The sequence below is a fragment of the Acanthochromis polyacanthus genome, chromosome 7, assembly GCF_021347895.1.
Source record: "Acanthochromis polyacanthus isolate Apoly-LR-REF ecotype Palm Island chromosome 7, KAUST_Apoly_ChrSc, whole genome shotgun sequence".
NCBI lineage: Eukaryota > Metazoa > Chordata > Actinopteri > Pomacentridae > Acanthochromis > Acanthochromis polyacanthus.
This window is the reverse complement of record NC_067119.1, coordinates 38,180,608-38,198,502: the sequence shown is the minus strand read 5'-3', so window position 1 is coordinate 38,198,502 and position 17,895 is coordinate 38,180,608. Positions and strand designations below refer to the sequence as shown.

The 17,895-nt window shown below is 42.0% G+C and overlaps 2 protein-coding genes across 2 annotated transcripts in view; one reads left to right on the top strand and one right to left on the bottom strand.

Annotated features, from left to right (window-relative positions):
• The window catches only part of abca2 (ATP-binding cassette, sub-family A (ABC1), member 2), a 130,583-nt gene extending 119,917 nt beyond the window's left edge, over positions 1 to 10,666 (top strand). Inside the window, exons 47-49 of the mRNA XM_051950629.1 lie at positions 4,011 to 4,148; positions 5,071 to 5,280; positions 8,938 to 10,666. Of these exons, the coding sequence (XP_051806589.1) occupies positions 4,011 to 4,148; positions 5,071 to 5,280; positions 8,938 to 8,973 (384 nt within the window). The 3' untranslated portion in view covers positions 8,974 to 10,666. The remainder of the gene's footprint in view (positions 1 to 4,010; positions 4,149 to 5,070; positions 5,281 to 8,937) is intronic.
• Positions 10,667 to 10,763: 97 nt separating this feature from the next.
• On the bottom strand, positions 10,764 to 15,293 carry paxx (PAXX non-homologous end joining factor). The gene is made up of 7 exons (XM_022213266.2): positions 15,119 to 15,293; positions 13,341 to 13,401; positions 13,216 to 13,265; positions 12,948 to 13,126; positions 12,809 to 12,859; positions 12,051 to 12,144; positions 10,764 to 11,970 (listed from the first exon to the last, which is right to left on the bottom strand). The coding sequence occupies exons 1-7, from the start codon at positions 15,211 to 15,213 to the stop codon at positions 11,922 to 11,924; spliced, it is 579 nt and encodes a 192-aa protein (XP_022068958.1). The 5' UTR covers positions 15,214 to 15,293; the 3' UTR covers positions 10,764 to 11,921.
• Positions 15,294 to 17,895: the final 2,602 nt, after the last annotated feature.

Below are 17,895 nucleotides of genomic sequence, written 5' to 3'. Positions count from 1 at the left end.
TTAATATATTAATCAAACTTTTTTTTGCACAACAAACAGACAAACAAAACACCGCACCGAAACAGAGCTAAACTCAGTTTTCAAATAGTATAAATGTCCTCAGTGCAGGTTGGCATTCCGAAAATCAGATGCCTGAGCTTGGATGAACTGATATGATTTCTTCTTGTGATGAATATGTGCTCTAGCCTAGCCGCGCTAGACCCATGTTCTGAAGACGCAAGGGTCTAGGCACGCTCGACAGGGAGGGAGGCGGGCTAAAAGGTTGTCTATCAAATCACTCTGCAGCAATTGGGTAGGTATACAACCAATCTTGCACTTTCGTGACTTTTTGCACTCCTCTGTTTTTTGTTTCTAAGAGCCCTGTAACGTTAAATTTCTCCTTTGTGAGATTAATAAAGTCTATCTTATCTTATCTTATCTTAATCAGCGCAACGAATAGGCTCCTAGAGCGCCGGAAATCAGAGGATGCGGTAGTTAGGTGAAGCCTTATTTATTCAGTCAATGGGTGAAGCTCAAGTATATTACAGACATGTTAACAGAAAGATTATTCAGAGTCGGTGCTAATGGAGCTCGACGACTGTTGTTATTTTTGTTGTCGACCCTGGCAGAGAATTAAATTCGTTGCCGTGGGTTGTCTAGGCTAGTTGTTTCCGGTTGTTTCTGTCAGAATCGTCACGCCTCTGTCGTCACTTCGTTACGCCCGCCTTCTGACTCTACACTTCATGGTGATTCGTCCGGCCAGTTTTAGGAGAATCCAGCCTCGAGCCTTATGGAGGGTAACTAGACCCACCCTGGCAGAGAATTAAATTCGTTGCCGTGGGTTGTCTAGCGCGGCTAGGCTATATGTGCTCTGTTTTTGAGAAGATTCTTTCAGGTGGAACAGAAGTTGCAACAGTATACAGTCTCCCCTCCATCACCTTCACCAGGTGAGGGAAGACTGAGGGCTTGGTAGCCACCAGCTCAATGGATGACGGGCTCCTCAAGATACATCACCTCCATTATAGCATCAGCTGGAGGATTTCTCCTTGCAGCATCTCCTGTAGCTCTTTCATTAAAGAACCTCCACACAGCAGAAGTTTGTGGCCCTCTAATGGTGGAGGTGTCAGGCTGCTGGGGGACATTTTGCTGCTGCTACTCTTATTCTCTGAAGTGTCTTGTCAACACCTCTGTTGTCACTGGAGGCAAGCTTCTTAAACCTAGAATAAAGTAATGTGGTTTCTGCGAGGACAGTGTTAATGTTGGGAGTCGGCTCTTCTGATTCATTATAAAGCATCTTAGAGCCGCATCTCCTCTTTTTGTAATCTTCATATGGGATGGAAATAAAGTAACGCTGGTTTAGCATGTCCATCAAAGGCCTGTAGGTGTAAAGCAGGAAGCCCTCCACAATGAGGATGTGAGTCTCTTCCTCCTCCTTGTGGTCGGACTTCGGGACCATCTCTGTGTCCAGTATGCTACACATACTGCCCTAGTGGAGGTTTTAGGTGGAACATTCCTTTTAACCAGCCCCTCAGGTCTCTTTGAGGATTTTGGATGGAATACTCGGTTAAAAAAAACATTTTAGGTGCATGTCCAGGGATTTAAGGTGAAATGTTCCTTCAAGGTCGATGTGTGAGGACCTTATAGGTGGAATACTTCCTGAAACCAACCTTTCAGGTCAACATTCAAAGATTTAAAGTGGAATATTCCTTTAAACCAACCTAAATTTCATGTTGTGATCATTATCAAGTTAGAAACCTCAATCCAGACTCCTCATAATGTTTGAGATTTATGCTGCTGTTATTGGTTTAGTCCAGACTAAATGACAGAAATCCACAACTGTAATTTTATTTCAGGACTCTGTTATTAAATGTCTAAACAATCCATGTGACTCTAAAAACTCAACAGCTTTACAAACTCTAAGACTGAACTCTCCACAAGGATCCAAAATAAGTTGGACTTCTACATGAGAGCTTTAATTGATCTTCATCTACTTCCTGAAAAGTTTGGTCAATAAAAAAGACAAAAACTAATATTTTCAGCTGAACTAAAGACAGGCTTTGTGATTTTTCTGCTCACATGTTGTGTTGTTGTAAACTTACTCTTTCAACCCCCAGGAAACCAGTGTTTGTCCTGTTTTTGTGTTGCTCTTCAGTGACCCTAGACAGCCGGGTCGTAATGTTTTTGAGCAACACACCATACTATGACGTTTTTACAGTGAAGGTTCTACTATGGAACCAGTTTGACATGTTCAGGCGTTCTATGTGTGAAAACTCAGAGATTTCAGGTACTTGCTTCAACTTTAAACTAAATTTACTTCACTAAGCCAGCCCTCTGGACTTCCAGTAAGCTGTGTTCCTATTGGCTGTCCAGGTGGCTGCTTGGTGTTATCAGGAACACCTGAGCAGCTCAGTGTCTTCCTGCTTTATGTCTGCAGTCAAACATTTCCTCTGCTTCTCTTCACTGAACCGGATTTGGCCTCATTGCTTTAATTTGTTCTTTAGGCGTTGGCTTGCAGCTTCCAGCAGTAAAATCGTCTTTAATGCGTTTCTTAGTGCCAGTGGTATTGTACAGATTCTTTCATAAATGGAAAGCTGCTCCTCAGGTTGGACCATAGACTGCATATAAAGATGGACGTAGCATCTGGCTCCAAAATTGAAGCCCACCCGGAAGTGTCAAAAACTTGCAATATCACGCCGTCCGCTAGGGTTGGCTCCAAAAAGCTTTTGCTCCATAGACCCCAATTCATTTTTGGAAAAAATAAAATTTGATAGACTGATTTTCTGCAGCTCAGGATTTTTTTCCCGTTAGTTTTCATGGTCAAAATGAGAGATCAGGTGGTCGATCTTAAAATAAATCAATACTGAATTTTAAATAAATCGTTAAAGTTGGCGGAGCCAGGGGGCGTGGCTATACTTGATAGATAGCAACAGAAGCCTCTGCGGTAAAATGTGGGCGGGATAAGAGAGTCTTCAACCAATCCTGCCCCCAGTTGCTCTCCGGTCCAGTCTGTTTGACGGCGACCAGAAAGTAGCAAAATCCGGGCTTCATTTTCTCGGCGTTGAAACCAACGGGTGACGTAACGGTTAGTTCACGCCTGGGTTGGACGAGTGCCACTGAGAGGCTGTCATTGATGTCAGCGATTCGATGGAGTTCCTGCTGTCTGATGGCGATCTGCTCTTGTGCAAACTCAAACTCAAACTCACACCTGACGAACGTCAGCGGGGTTACTGCATTCGGTGCGGTATCTGGCTGGGTAAGTATGTATGTATGTGGCTATGTCCATTCCGATATCTCTGCAAGTACTGAAGTCAGGATAATCAAACTTGGCACTGAAGATCAGTCTAAGGTCCCCTGCTCAGTTGTGGAGTTACAGGTCAGCAGATCAAGTAGGAAGGGAGATACGTACGATAATCAAAATTGATACATATTGCATCATTTGTATAGGGAGGAAAGGGTTTTCGCCAGTAGAGGGCGTGGTTCTGCCCTCTACTGAGGGCTTGTCTAGTTTTCTTTGTGATGAGGTTCTCTGTAGAAGTTATTAGCTTTCAGCAGCATTGCTAAGAGGCCCTCGTTCTCTCGCTTCAGTTGTGAAACCTCAGCTTCTCTCAGCCTAAGCTGCTCTCTGACCTCATCTTCTGCTTCCATGACATCGGCCTGGTTCATGGTCGTGGTCTGGGTCTGTGGAGAGGCCTGGTCTTCGCTCTGGATGGCTGGCTGTTTCACCTCTTCCTCAGCCTTGACGACATTGGTTAGGGTTAGGGTTAGAAAAATTCTAAATTTACCGTTTTAGGTCGTCTAAACACTGTTTCTGTGTAAACGGGAGGCCAAAGCACAACAAAACCTTTGCGTTTCATCCTAAACCGTTGTCATGTAAACTGGCCCTTACTCAGGACTAGCATTAGCTTCATTTTCACCAACAGCAACAGACAGCTGAGACCAGCTGTATTCAAAGATCTGTTTTAACCCTACAACTAAATGTGTATCAACTTGATTAAACAATAATCTACCTGTTGCTGCTGTTATACTTGTAGGAGCGTCACCACACCAAGGTCCAGTACCAGCTAAAGTCTGAGCGGATCTCACTTGCTCAGGTCTTCAGTAAGATGGAGCAAGTGGTCGAGGTGCTGGGCATTGAGGATTACTCTGTCAGTCAGACTACTCTGGACAACGTAAGTCAACTCGTACACTACTGGTCAAACGTTTTGAGACACTTTCTCATTCAAATAAATGAGAACCTGTCTCAAAACTTTGGACCAGTAGTGTAACCCCGAATTACCACATAACGCGATCGCGCCACGCTACGGAGTGAAGCGCCGCCGTCTTGCTCCGAAAGTCAAAGCACACTGCAAGCGCAGCACTGTCCGGATGGGGAGGGCTGCTCCTCAGGAGGCTCTCGTGTGAATAGCGATATCACGCTATAAAAACACATGATATAAACAGAAAATAAATAAACCACACCTCATTTCGCTTCTACAAGGTCGCTCTGCTCGACCCAGCCACATTGCTCTGTGATTTATAGTACTTCTAGCATACATGATTTATGTTTTGATCTCAAATGAGTGCTTTTCTTTATCCAATAGTTAATTTTGTATGGTTTATTCTATATTAAAAAAAAAACGGTAATTTCTCTTCGTCCATGGCGTCGTGTTGTATCTGGGACCCTGTTGACCTGATGCGCGTGCCTCCGGAGGTGTAATAACAACATATAGAAAAAAAATTTACATCCGAGAGGTCGTGCATTGTGTTTTATTTTGAAAGTTCCGGTTTAACTTCCTGTCTGGTGCTTTCTCAACGACAGTAAATTTACGAGGTTTTGAAGCGGCGGCGCAGAAAATAGACCTGAAGCGAATCTCCAGCGCTGTGGCGCGTCCCATGCGCTGGCGCTCCGCAGCGTGTGCAATGGAAATTGTCTGATAGAAGAGAATGGGTTCTAAGTGCTGCGCAGTGAAATTCAAGAGCACGGCGCTGCGCTGCACGGCGCTGCGCTTTCGCATTATGTGGAAATTAGGGGTAACACACTGATTCAGTGACATGCAGGACTTCACTGAGGCAAAATAAAGTCACTGAAATGAACCACCTTTTTTTGCCTAGGTGTTTGTAAATTTTGCCAAGAAGCAGAGCGACAACCTGGAGCAGCAGGAGGTGTCGCCGCCCGGTGGTGGACAGTCCCCTCTGCAGCGCATCCTGAACCTGCTGAAGTCTCGACCAGCCAACACGGAGCTCAATGCTCTGATCAGTGAGGCGCCAGCAGAACTGGAGAGTGACGATGATGAAGGACTCATCAGCTTTGAAGAGGAAAGGGTTCGTGAATAACATCTGGGATTTTTGATTTGTTTTGGCTTGTTTTTTTTTGGTTTTTTTTTGCTGTAATGTATTCAATTTTGCATTTGGCATGAGCTACAGCACAGGAGGTTAAAGATGCACGCTGATAAGCAGCCCATTATTACTAAGGCAAAAAAAGGAAAGGTGGAGAAAACAGCGTTAAACACTTGTCCTGTCACATTTCATCTGGTATTTTCCAGCCCAGTCTCTCTGTAAGTCAGAGGTGACAGTTAACAGAAAGTTAACTATTAGAAAGCTAACAGGGGATTCTCTCTGTCCAGCGTGTTGTAGTAGTTTTTTTGCAGTAGTCAAAGTCTTCAGAAGTTTGATATCCCTTTTACACATCATAGAGCCATATATTCTACATATTGAGAAGAAAAAAACATTAACCCTTAAACACAGTATCCTGAATGAAGACACAGGTAGTGCTAAAATATGTAGACATGGTCCAACAGTGCACAGCCGCTGTGGCCCATTCAAAGTGGATTCTATTCAGAACCCGGCTCATATGGGGGGACCCATCTGCTGCTGGCCGGCAGGTTGAGAGGGACAGAAGAAGTAGAGGGGGGTGGGGGACGGATGGTGGAGAACAAGGAACATATGACACACAACTGGATACATGCATGATAAGATAGATGATACATACACACGTGGACAAAATTGTTGGTACCCCTCAGTTAAAGAAGGAAAAACCCACAATTCTCACTGAAATCACTTGAAACTCACAAAAATAACAATAAATAAAAATTTATTGAAAATTAAATAATCAAAATCAGCCATTACTTTTGAATTGTTGATTAACATAATTATTTAAAAAAACAAACTAATGAAATAGGGCTGGACAAAAATGATGGTACCCATAACTTAATATTTTGTTGCACAACCTTTTGAGGCAATCACTGCAATTAAACGATTTCTGTGTTTGTCAATGAGCGTTCTGCAGCTGTCAACAGGTATTTTGGCCCACTCCTCATGAGCAAACAGCTCCAGTTGTCTCAGGTTTGATGGGTGTCTTCTCCAAATGGCATGTTTCAGCTCCTTCCACATATGTTCAATGGGATTCAGATCTGGGCTCATAGAAGGCCACTTTAGAATAGTCCAACGCTTTTCTCTCAGCCATTCTTGGGTGTTTTTGGCTGTGTGTTTTGGATCGTTGTCCTGTTGGAAGACCCATGACCTGCGACTGAGACCAAGCTTTCTGACACTAGGCAGCACATTTCTCTCCAGAATGCCTTGATAGTCTTCAGATTTCATCGTGCCTTGCACACTTTCAAGACACCCTGTGCCAGATGCAGCAAAGCAGCCCCAAAACATTACTGAGCCTCCTCCATGTTTCACCGTAGGGACAGTGTTCTTTTCTTCGTATGCTTGGTTTTTGAGTCTATGAACATAGAGTTGATGTGCCTTACCAAAAAGCTCCAGTTTGGTCTCATCTGTCCAAAGGACATTCTCCCAGAAGCTTTGTGGCTTGTCAACATGCATTTTTGCAAATTCCAGTCTCGCTTATTTATGAGTTTTTTTCAGCAGTGGTGTCCTCCTTGGTCGTCTCCCATGAAGTCCACTTTGGCTCAAACAACGACGAATGGTGCGATCTGACACTGATGTACCTTGGCCTTGGAGTTCACCTTTAATTTCTTTGGAGGTTGCTCTGGGCTCTTTGGATACAATTCCAACGATCCGTCTCTTCAATTTGTCATCAATTTTCCTCTTGCGGCCACGTCCAGGGAGGTTGGCTACTGTCCCGTGGGTCTTGAACTTCTGAATAATATGAGCCACTGTTGTCACAGGAACTTCAAGCTGTTTAGAGATGGTCTTATAGCCTTTACCTTTAAGATGTTTGTCTATAATTTTTTTTCGGATGTCCTGGGACAATTCTCTCCTTCGCTTTCTGTTGTCCATGTTCAGTGCGGTACACACCTTTTCACCAAACAGCAGGGTGACTACTTGTCTCCCTTTAAATAGGCAGACTGACTGATTATGAGTTTGGAAACACCTGTGATGTCAATTAAATGACACACCTGAGTTAATCATGTCACTCTGGTCAAATAGTTTTCAATCTTTTATAGAGGTACCATCATTTTTGTCCAGGCCTGTTTCATTAGTTTGTTTTTTTAAAATAATTATGTTAATCAACAATTCAAAAGTAATGGCTGTTTTTGATTATTTAATTTTCAATAATTTTTTATTTATTGTTACTTTTGTGAGTTTCAAGTGATTTCAGTGAGAATTGTGGGTTTTTCCTTCTTTAACTGAGGGGTACCAACAATTTTGTCCACGTGTGTAACAAGTACAAGCTAGCATTGAAACTGATTCATAGTTTACTGTTATGGTGTACGGCTCTGGCATGAAATCTACTGCATATATAGCTGTTAGTAAGATTCAAACCATGTGTAGATGAGCATATCAAGTATAGTGAGGGTGATGCAGAGTCAAATGGAGGAAATGGGCAGCTGGAAGCGGAGGGCTGGAGGAGGGTCAGCAGCAGCATCCCACAGTGGACATGATGGAGACTGGACCAGCTGGTGGGACAGCAACCACAGGTCTGAAGCATCCAGCTCTGGGACCAGGGACACTCAGAAAAAGGACACAGGGGGACCCAGAGTGACTGCAATGCAATGATGGTATATATAGTAAATACACAGGTAATGAGAAAAGGGCTTAGTGCATGGAGAGAGGTCCCCCAGCAGCCTAGGCCTATAGCAGGGTAACTAGGGGCAGAACTAAGGGACGTCAAAGAAGAAGTCAGTTGTGTACATGCAGACTCCAACTGAACCCCTCAGGGTCTTCCAGTCAGCTCTAACTATAAGATTTGTCAAAAAGGAAGGTTTGAGGCCTGGTCTTAAAAATAGAGAGGGTATCTGCCTCCCGAACCCAAACTGGGAGCAGATTCCACAAGAGAGGAGCTGATAACTGAAGGCTCTGCTGTGGGAAATGGTGTGTTTTATAATTTGCTCCCATTCTACTTTTGGAAATTCTGGGAACCACAAGTAAGCCTTCAGTCGAAAGACTGTATATATTTCAATGAATTCTTTTTCCTCCATGTGCAGCATTGATAAGGGTTGATATATTGTTGTCGTTTCCTTCATAGATGGATTCTCCACTTGTTCAACTTTCACAGTTACACAGTAGCAAAAGAATGACATTAGTCTTTCAACAAATAGTTCTTGTCAGGATGATCACACTTATGATGTTTCAGTTGCTGGATAAGAATCAATGTTCTGAATAGAAAAAGTAAATATAGTGTGCCGGCTCCTGTGCATTAATGAGTTAAACATTCAGAAAAGAGGAAAACCGTGAAAGTTGCCGTGGCAGTCTAAATACAACCAAAGAGGTAAGCAGTGATCCAGACTTTCACTTCCTAGCATGGGTCAAGCCAAATACAACCGATTCTAGATTTCATTATGCAACTTCTTACCATCCTTAGCACTCCAGTGTATTTACAATGCCACCTCTCCAGTTCTAACACTGTTGGTTATGTTTTTTTAAACCCTTGATAATGACATTGACATCAGCTGGGGAATTTTGTCAGACTTGGCAAAGGTAGGATTATTAGACTTACAGTGACACATAAAGTGGTAATGATGGTAAAAAGTCACCTATTTAAATGCATTATCCTTGTCTGTGTGTGTTTGGCAGGTGCAACTCTCTTTTAACACAGACACACTCTGTTGAAATGAACCAGTTCAAGAGTGGAGAGATGACAAGAGTCACAGAAGGGGAAAACCTGATCTACTCTTCTGACCTCTGAACCCTGGAGGGAGGACGGACCTGCAGATTCTACCCTAAAAAGGACCAAAACTCAAAATGGGACATAGGACCAGTAGTTTAGTATTTCAGCCTCAAATTTCTTCCCCCAGGTGGGACTGAGGTGGTTTAGATCAGGATATGTGACGTGCAATGCTCAGGCTGCAGGTAGAGACCCAGCAGCAGCAGGAATTGTCTCTGGATTGAGGAATGTTCCTTATTGTTTTATTCTCAGACTGTATATGTGTAACTGACTGATGGATACAGTAGGTTAGCTACCTTTGTTTGAGAAAGAACATATCATTGATTAAACCTGACAACACAGGTTACTTTAAGTTGGATGTATGCGCTCCCTGCCAAAGGCCCTCATGTATCCAGACTGGGCCTTCATAACTGTATCAAACCAGACCTGCATTGAGAGCATGCTGCAACGATGGTATTGTGATACAGTCTATTTTTCTGTGGCAAGATGTTATTTTGGATATCGAAGCAGCTGTGGACTGGTGTGTGCTTTATTTCGCAATAACACAGGATTTAGTGAAATGCATCCTGGAAAGTGGAGGGAGTGGACATGTGAGCAGCTGATGTTAGAATGATGTCAGAAGGAATGTACGAGCATGGTTACTGTCCTGACGATGCCTCCCTTTTATCAACTTGTTTTGACACTGTACATTTGGTCTCTTTCTACAAAGTGCTCTCTGTTGTGTTTTAATATATTATGTTGTGGAGTCTGCCAACAAACTGGACACAGTGTATAATAGCAACATCAACAATAATGGCTCCAACTCCAGTCAAAGTAATCTGCATTCTAACAGTCAGAATGTGACATAAACTCTAATATTTCCTGACAACGACAGCACTACCATCACTGTGATACTAAAAGCACCTCTCAGATCAGTATAATATTTGTTTCTTTCTGGGGTCTACTCTGTTTTATGATTTGCAGACGATCATGTATTTTTTATGGACTTTGGATGAATCAAAATGTGCATAATATTCACACTTACAAACATGGATGTTTCCTGACTGTATGTTGGCATGTGGTTTTACCAGACCATGAGTTTTGTGATAATTGAGTTGTAATCTGTTGTGTCTAAGATAATTCCTTTTTCACTCCTTTCACAGCTAACAGCAGTCTTATTTTTGGTGACATCATGGCACTAGTGGGCTTTTTCCTGCTTAAAGGGGTCATTATTAAACAAGAAAAACTGACTGCTGTCATTTCTTTCTTGTCTGAGAATGTGAAGCTCTTTAGTTGCCTTTGGAAGTCGTTTACCAACCAAAGGCTGTTTGTTCACCAAAGGACTGGAGAGCTACAAGTATGTCTGCAGGCAACAGGAAAGCACGGTAGAGATTCCTGATCTCAACGTCGTGGAGTCAGTGTGGGATTACATGGAGAGAAAGAAAACATTGAAGCAGCCTGAATCCACAGAGGAACTGTGGCATTATCTTCAGGATGCTGAACAACCTACCTGCCAAGTAGCTTGAAAAACTGTGCAAGTGTACCAAGGAGAATTGGTGCTGTTTTAATGACACGGGACGGTCACACTAAAAAATGATATATTTTCTCTTTACTGCACTTTGTATGAAGTTAAATGATGAATAAAAACTATTAATGGCATTATTTTTTGAAAAGCTTCACAGCCTAAACTTCTGCACAATTGACATGTACATGCAAATAAAAATAAAATGCATGCAAACAATAACATTTCATAACACCAGATAAAAGCCTTTTATTCCATTCCGCAATGCTTTTGAAGATTTAGTTTAGGAAATAAAACACAAGCAATCATCAGTCCACTGAAGTGCACATTATGCATCAGTAGTTACTGTACAGTCCCCTTCAATACAGTGCAGACTTACAGATTATAAGCTGAGCAACCAATTGTCCAGTTACTTTTGGTCCCTTAACCCTTTGATGCGCAGCACGGGTCAAAAGTGACCCATATGCAGTGCAACATGGCTATCTGTTGACCCATGTCATCAAAGGGTTAAAAAGGTGGAGGGCAAATATGAAATGTGTTGTAATTCCTCCACCTGATCTGGATGTAAATACTTTCAAATTAAAGGTGAACGTCTGCACTTAAAGCAGATCTTGACTGTTTCACTGCAAATCCGTTGTGGTGGTTTACAGAGGCCACAATGTTAAGATTTATTATTTTTAAAGTTTCTGTTAAACATACTGTGGTTTAATACTGATACACACATTGCATTAGATGCTACACAAAAGAGTTGTGTTGATTTGTGAATGAATGAGAGGGTCTTGAACATTATCTCACACTATGTAAATTGGGATAAAACAAAGTTGAATAGCACCAGGTCAGAGGGAAAAGCACACCAGCTTACACTCAAGACACATCAGACACATGAACATGCGCTGCAGACACATAATTTCATAAACACACTTACACAATACTCAAGGCCACTCTAAGACATAACATCATGGGACGAGCCTAAAACTGATAAAATACATGAGGACAGAGATAGTCGCCCAAATTAATGATAACACATGACTGCGGGATTAGACTACAGCTACTATGTTCATGATGACCGCAATAATAGACTGTGGCTGATAATGAAGACCTAAAATTCCTAATAGGGAGGGTTTCTCTTTCTGTACCTGAAACAGACAGATCTGAGGATCGTGTGGTGAGAGGCTATGGACAAGCCTGTCCATCAACGACAGAGAGCCAACTGTAAACCACTGAATGAATTTATTCTGATCATGAAATAAAGATTAAATTGCTTCCAATTAGTTTTGAGCATATTTCAGATAAGTAGCTTGGTATCTGGGACAGATTATTTTACACACATTTTTTACAACGCTCATCACTGGTGGTGCAGCAGGAATGTCAGAGCATGAAGCAGAAAAGGGATCAGTCCTCATCTGCATCATCAAAGGCCACACCAGTTGCTTTCAGCTTTCTGCAAAAACAGATTAACAGTATTATCACACAGATCAGAATAATGTGTGGAAAGGTAAAGGTTTCTGAGAGACACACTACTTTTTAGTTCCGGGGTTGATGAGTGAAGCCCCTGGAAGCCGCCTCTTCACCGTCACTGATGGAGCGCTATTCTGCTGCTGGCGGGGCTCAAATTCTGAAGATAAACCAGCACTTAAGTTTGGACACACCCTCATTTGTTGGTTTCATTTATGTTCATGACTATTTACATTGTAGATTCTCACTGAAGGCATTGATGGTTTTTGCGACTGCATTTGAGGATACATCCAGAGTTTTTGCAATTTTCCAGACTGACTGACCTTCAGTTCTTAAAGTAATGGTGGACTGTTGTTTCTCTTTACTTAACTGATTGGTTCTTGCCATAATATGGATTCTAACAGTTATCAAATGGGGCTGTCAAATGTGGACCAACCTGACTTCTGCACAACACCACTGATGGTCCCAACCCCATTAAGAAGGCAAGAAATTCCACAAATGAACCTTTAAAAGGCATACCTGTGAAGTGAAACCATTTCAGGTTCTACCTCAGGAAGCTCACTGAGAGAAGACCAAGGGTTTGCAAAACAGTAATCAAAGGGTGAACATTTTGAAGAATCCAAAATATAATACATGTTTTGACTTATTTCACACTTTTTTATTTACTACATAATTCCATATGTGTTCATTCATAGCTTTATGCCTTCAGTGAGAATCTACAATGTTTTAAATAATTTTGTTAGTGTATCATATTGAAAAGGGACAAAAACTGAATTTTAAAAGATAGGATATGAAATGTGAGCTTTTGGTGCACAGCTTCATACCTGGAGGCCCCCTGTGGTGATTTTTTAGTGGACTGACAGAGGGAAGTCTACCTGAGGGGATGAAAACACAGTCAGCACTGATTCCAAAGCCAGTGAATTTCAACATAGAATCTGAGTCACATCAACAGAGTATATTTACTGTCAAGTTGTGTCAGGCTGTCAGCCATACTGAACAGCAGGTCTCTCAGCTCTTCTGTGGCCTGTGGGCCTTCAAGCCTGGAGAGGGTCACACTCAGATTGCCTGGACTGGAGCCTAAATGGAGTTCTGCACTGGTGTCACGCACTGCAACAGACACAGCACCACAGCTGCAGGACGACCTGAGGGCAGCAGAGGAAGATTCTCACCTCACAGCAGTTTCAGGATCACATGCAAGCATGAACTCAGAGATCATCCATTGTACTCTCACCTGAGTTTAACGATATAATCTTCTGCAGATTTCAAGGCAAACTTTTGTCTCTAAACAAACACGTACAGTTAGAGAAATAGCAGCGTCGGCTTCACTGATACACTGAGAAAATTGGGAAAACTTACAAAGTGCTGGAGTGCGTCCTCAGTGTACTCTATTCTCCAAACATCAGCAGCATTTGTCAAACTGCAGCAGAGGAGCAAAAAGCATGATGATGAAACAATTCATACCAAATAAGTCTGGAGCTCCCCCTAAAATGACATTTTTCTCTTGTCCCACCCCCCGATGACCAAATTGAATCGCAGATATAACAGTTACAATGAAATTTAAATGTCCTTTTTATAGCATTATTTTTTAAATTGATGTCTCTTGTAATTGTGGGAATATTTTTAAATCAACATAATATTTTGAAAATTATTATTATTCATAGAACGTGTGTCCCACAACATGCTAGCATAGCCTTTTTAGCTGGTAGAAGAAGGAAACAGTGAATCACATGAAACACTAGAATTAACATCATCAAACAGTTTTCCTAAAGAATGTGTAGAGCAAAGCTGTGTCCTCTCTTCTAGTTTTCATATTTTCATCCCTTTGTCATCCTTGATTGAATGTCTCACTCTACCTCATATTATCAGGATCAGACTCATTCTTTTGACTGTTTTCCATCAGTCAGTTTGTCCTCTTGGTCAGCAGTAACAGCTAGCTAAATATCTAGCTTCTACTGCTGAGAAAAAGATCACATTAGCATGGATTAGCAACCCTGTTACTGTGGTTAGAGTAGGGTTAGCAAACAACACAGAAAACATGGAATAAAAATGCTACCATTGATGTGTAAGCTGAGCCAATCAAGCCTTTGGTGGTTTATTACTTATTATTGATGAATATGGAGCAGAAAACTGTAAAACAGAAGGTTTATTTTTCAACCATTTTGAAGCCCAAATGTCCTCCAGTTTTGGAATAACCCATATTACTCAGCCAAGGAACACCGCTGAGTTTTGTGATGATATGGTTGTCTGTTTGTGCACAACATGATTCAAAAAGTGAATAATCGATTTCGATGCAATTTTCAGTGAAGGTCAGAAATGACACAAGGACCAAGTGATGAGACTTTGGCAATGATGCGGCTTACAGTCTGGATCCAGGGATTTGTTAAAGATTTCTGTATCACTGTGAGATAGCAGCACAGTGTCACTGTAACCATGACAACAAGAGAACACTAAGTCAGCTGCCTGCTGACGATCACATGATTGTGATCCTACTATAAATCCACTGAGGACTTATCGGGACTTATCTGTCGGAAATGATATAAAGACTGAACAGCCTTGGTTGAGTTCTATGTTCCCGCCATGATTTTTTGTTTTACTTATTTTACTGATCAATGCAGCTGATTATTTCGAATGGACAGCTACACATTAAAGCTGTTAAACTTCATATATTTCAACATGATATTGTGTTGAAATGCATTTAGATCTGACACCATCCCGTAATGCAGGAAATCACTTTAGCTTTTCAGCTAATCAAAGTGAAATTAATGTTATTGATGGAATAATGTCTGTACTGTTCAGCTGCAGGCAAACAGCAGTAAATCAGGAGCAACATGTTGGACTTGGTGGTGAAGCAATGATTGCAGTCTATTACAGTATATATAGTGGAATAAAGAGTTTCATTCAGAGGTTTTAGTAACACACACCTCAGCAGGTTTACAGGTAGAACTACTTCTCTCAGCTGGCAATCTCTATCACTGCCCTTCTTACAGCTGATGTAAACCCTAAACTCTGAACATAACCTGCTCTGGACCAGGTTAGCTCCACAGAATCAGTTACCATTAAAATAGACACCTTCATGAAAACTGACTCAACATCCTGCTAACCGCTGCTTACCGTCTCTCCGAACTTAGACTCACCAGATAGTAAATATTCCGTCTTTTCTGCGGGTACAGCAAAGGAATTTAGACTGACTATCTCTGTCCACCACAGTACAGTATGAAGCTTCATTCATATTTATGTTCCCTTCTACACTCTACCGTCAACAAACTGAAGGAAAACCAAGTCTTCTTCTTCTTCGGCTTCATATGTAGTTTATACACCAGCAGCTTCACCGCCATCTAGTGGAGGGAAGTGGAAAAGGTTGTCAGCTGTTTACTTTGGACAATCAGAAGAATCAGAATCAACTTTAATGGTCAAATAACATACAAGGAATTTAGTTTCCGCTGTTGGTGTCACCCTAGGAAAAAGGGAAGAGAATGATACTACTAATAAAGCAAACTATAGAAAGAAAACGAGGGAAAATATAGTAGTAATAATAATAAATATAACACAATATATAAAACTAGAAAGGAATTTCTAAAAACAGTAGTGCAAAAATGATAATGGCAAAAAGCAGAGAATGCTATTCTAAGTGCAAAAAGTAATATATATATCCATTGGAATGTTGTGCAGGTTTTGAGGAATGGCTCAGCTGTTTATTATTGATGGCAGATGGGAAGAAGCTGTTCTTGTGTAGGTTTTTGTGTACCTGGCTCTGTAGCACCTGAAGGAGGGGAGGGAGGAGAACCGTTCATGTCTGGGGTGGGTGGGGTCTCTAATGATATTCCCTGCCCTCTTCCTGGTTCTAGTTTTCAACAGTTCCTGGATGGAGGGCAGGGGGTCTCCAGTGATGTTCTCTGTGTGCTGTAGTCTGTTTCTGTCCAGCTGTGTGACTGATCCAAATCACAGAGAGATAGACGGGATGACTGCAGTGTAGAAGTCGATCAACAGCTCCTGTGGCAGACCGTGTCTCTTCAGCTGTCGCAGGAATACATCCTCTGCTGAGCATTTTTCAGGATGGAGTGGATGATCGTCTCCCACTTCAGGTCCTGGGAGATTGTTGTTCCCAAGAGCTTGAAGGCTCCACGGGGCTGCTGCTGATGGTGAGGAGGAGCAATGATGAGCGCTGTCTCCTGAAGTCCACTATTATCTCCACAGGCTTTACCGTGTTCAGCTCCAGGTCGTTGTGGCTGCACCGGATCATCAGCCGCTCAACCTCCTGCCGATTTACATGGGGCGGCATGGCTCAGTGGGTAGAGTGACTGTCTTGTACCTGGAGGGTTGCTGGTTCGATCCTCATGTCGAGGTGTCCCTGAGCAAGACCCCTAACCCCTAATTGCTCCTGGTGGGTCGTGGTTAGCGCCTTGCATGGCAGCTCCTGCCATCAGTGTGTGAATGGGTGAATGTGATGTATCATGTAAAGCGCTATATAAATACAACCATTTACAGACTCGTCACCGTCCTGGATCAGGCTGATAATTGTTGTGTCATCTGCAAACTTCAGGAGTTTAACAGCTGGGCGCTTGGAGGTGCATTTGTCAATTCATTAAAAACTACGTGTCTTCCACGAGGCATTTTGTAGCAGATGTCTAGATGTAATATCATTTTCTGGTTTCTTTAGCCAAGGCCCAGTCCAGCCTGCATCCTCGGATTAATTCAACATTTGTTAGATATTTTATTTAGATATATCCACTGCGGTACAGTACTTACTGTGATGGGTCCTTCTTCTTGTGGCTCCACTCTTGTAGAAGGACTGGGGTGAATACGGTTAAAATAAGAAACCTGGGAGGTGTGACTTTACAACTGTTAAACTTATAAAAATCTATAGCAGAAATATTCACTGCTAGGTCCCAGTTTATTTTGCAAAAGGATGTAGTTATAGGCTGCACAGTGGATTGGTGGTTAGCACTTTCACCTTACAGCTAGAAGATCCCCGGTTCACCTCCCTTACTTCCCAGGATCTTTCTGCATAGAGTTTGTATTTGTCTTTGTGCATGTGTGGGTTTTCTCTGGGTTCTCCAGCTCCCTCTCACAGGGAAAAAACATGTTGAGGTTAACTGTTGATTCTAAATTCTGTGACTGTTTTCAATAAATGGAAATAAATAAAACAATGGTATGTCAAAAGAGATATACCCAATCACACTGACTTGTCACACCTTTCCTCTGAGTTCCATGACACGTTGAAGCTGGTGATTGTGGAGGCTAGGTCACTGGATGCAGCAGATGACCTAGTGGGCTGTTAAATGCTTCTGCACCACGGAGGTGTTCTACCTCATGGTCCTGCTCAAAAAATAATGATGATCACGCTCAGGCCACACCAGCTGGGTTGATGTGACACTGCAGCATGTTGTGGTATCCGTGCTGCTTGAGTGTTGCCTTGAATTCTGAATATATCCCTAACAGTCATCAAAGACCCAGCAGACCATTTCAGCTCCTCCTATCTTTTTTACAGCACCATGTCACTGTGATCATTGCTGAGGTTTGTCAAACAAAGTGAGTGGATGGACATCGCACAGGATTACTGGAGAAAGTGGAACCTCCAACTGTGTTTGTGCACCATCAGTGGAAAGCATGTACAATTCAAAGTCCATCAGATGACTTCAATTAAAACTCTTTTTCTGATGAATTATAAAGATGTGAATGAATAATCTTGTCTATCTGTCGAGCTTACAGCTTTTTCTGCAGTCACAAAGTGGTCATAACATGAGACAAAACACAAAAGTTAGTGCTGCTTTACCACTGTCGCTAATGAGATAAGAGATAACATGAGAATAGAACAAAGTTTTGAAATAGTTCTCTTAACTCAACGTCTGCCTATGACTTTTTATTTGTAGCTTCAAACACACCCTCAGTCATATAAAAGAGACAGTTGAAT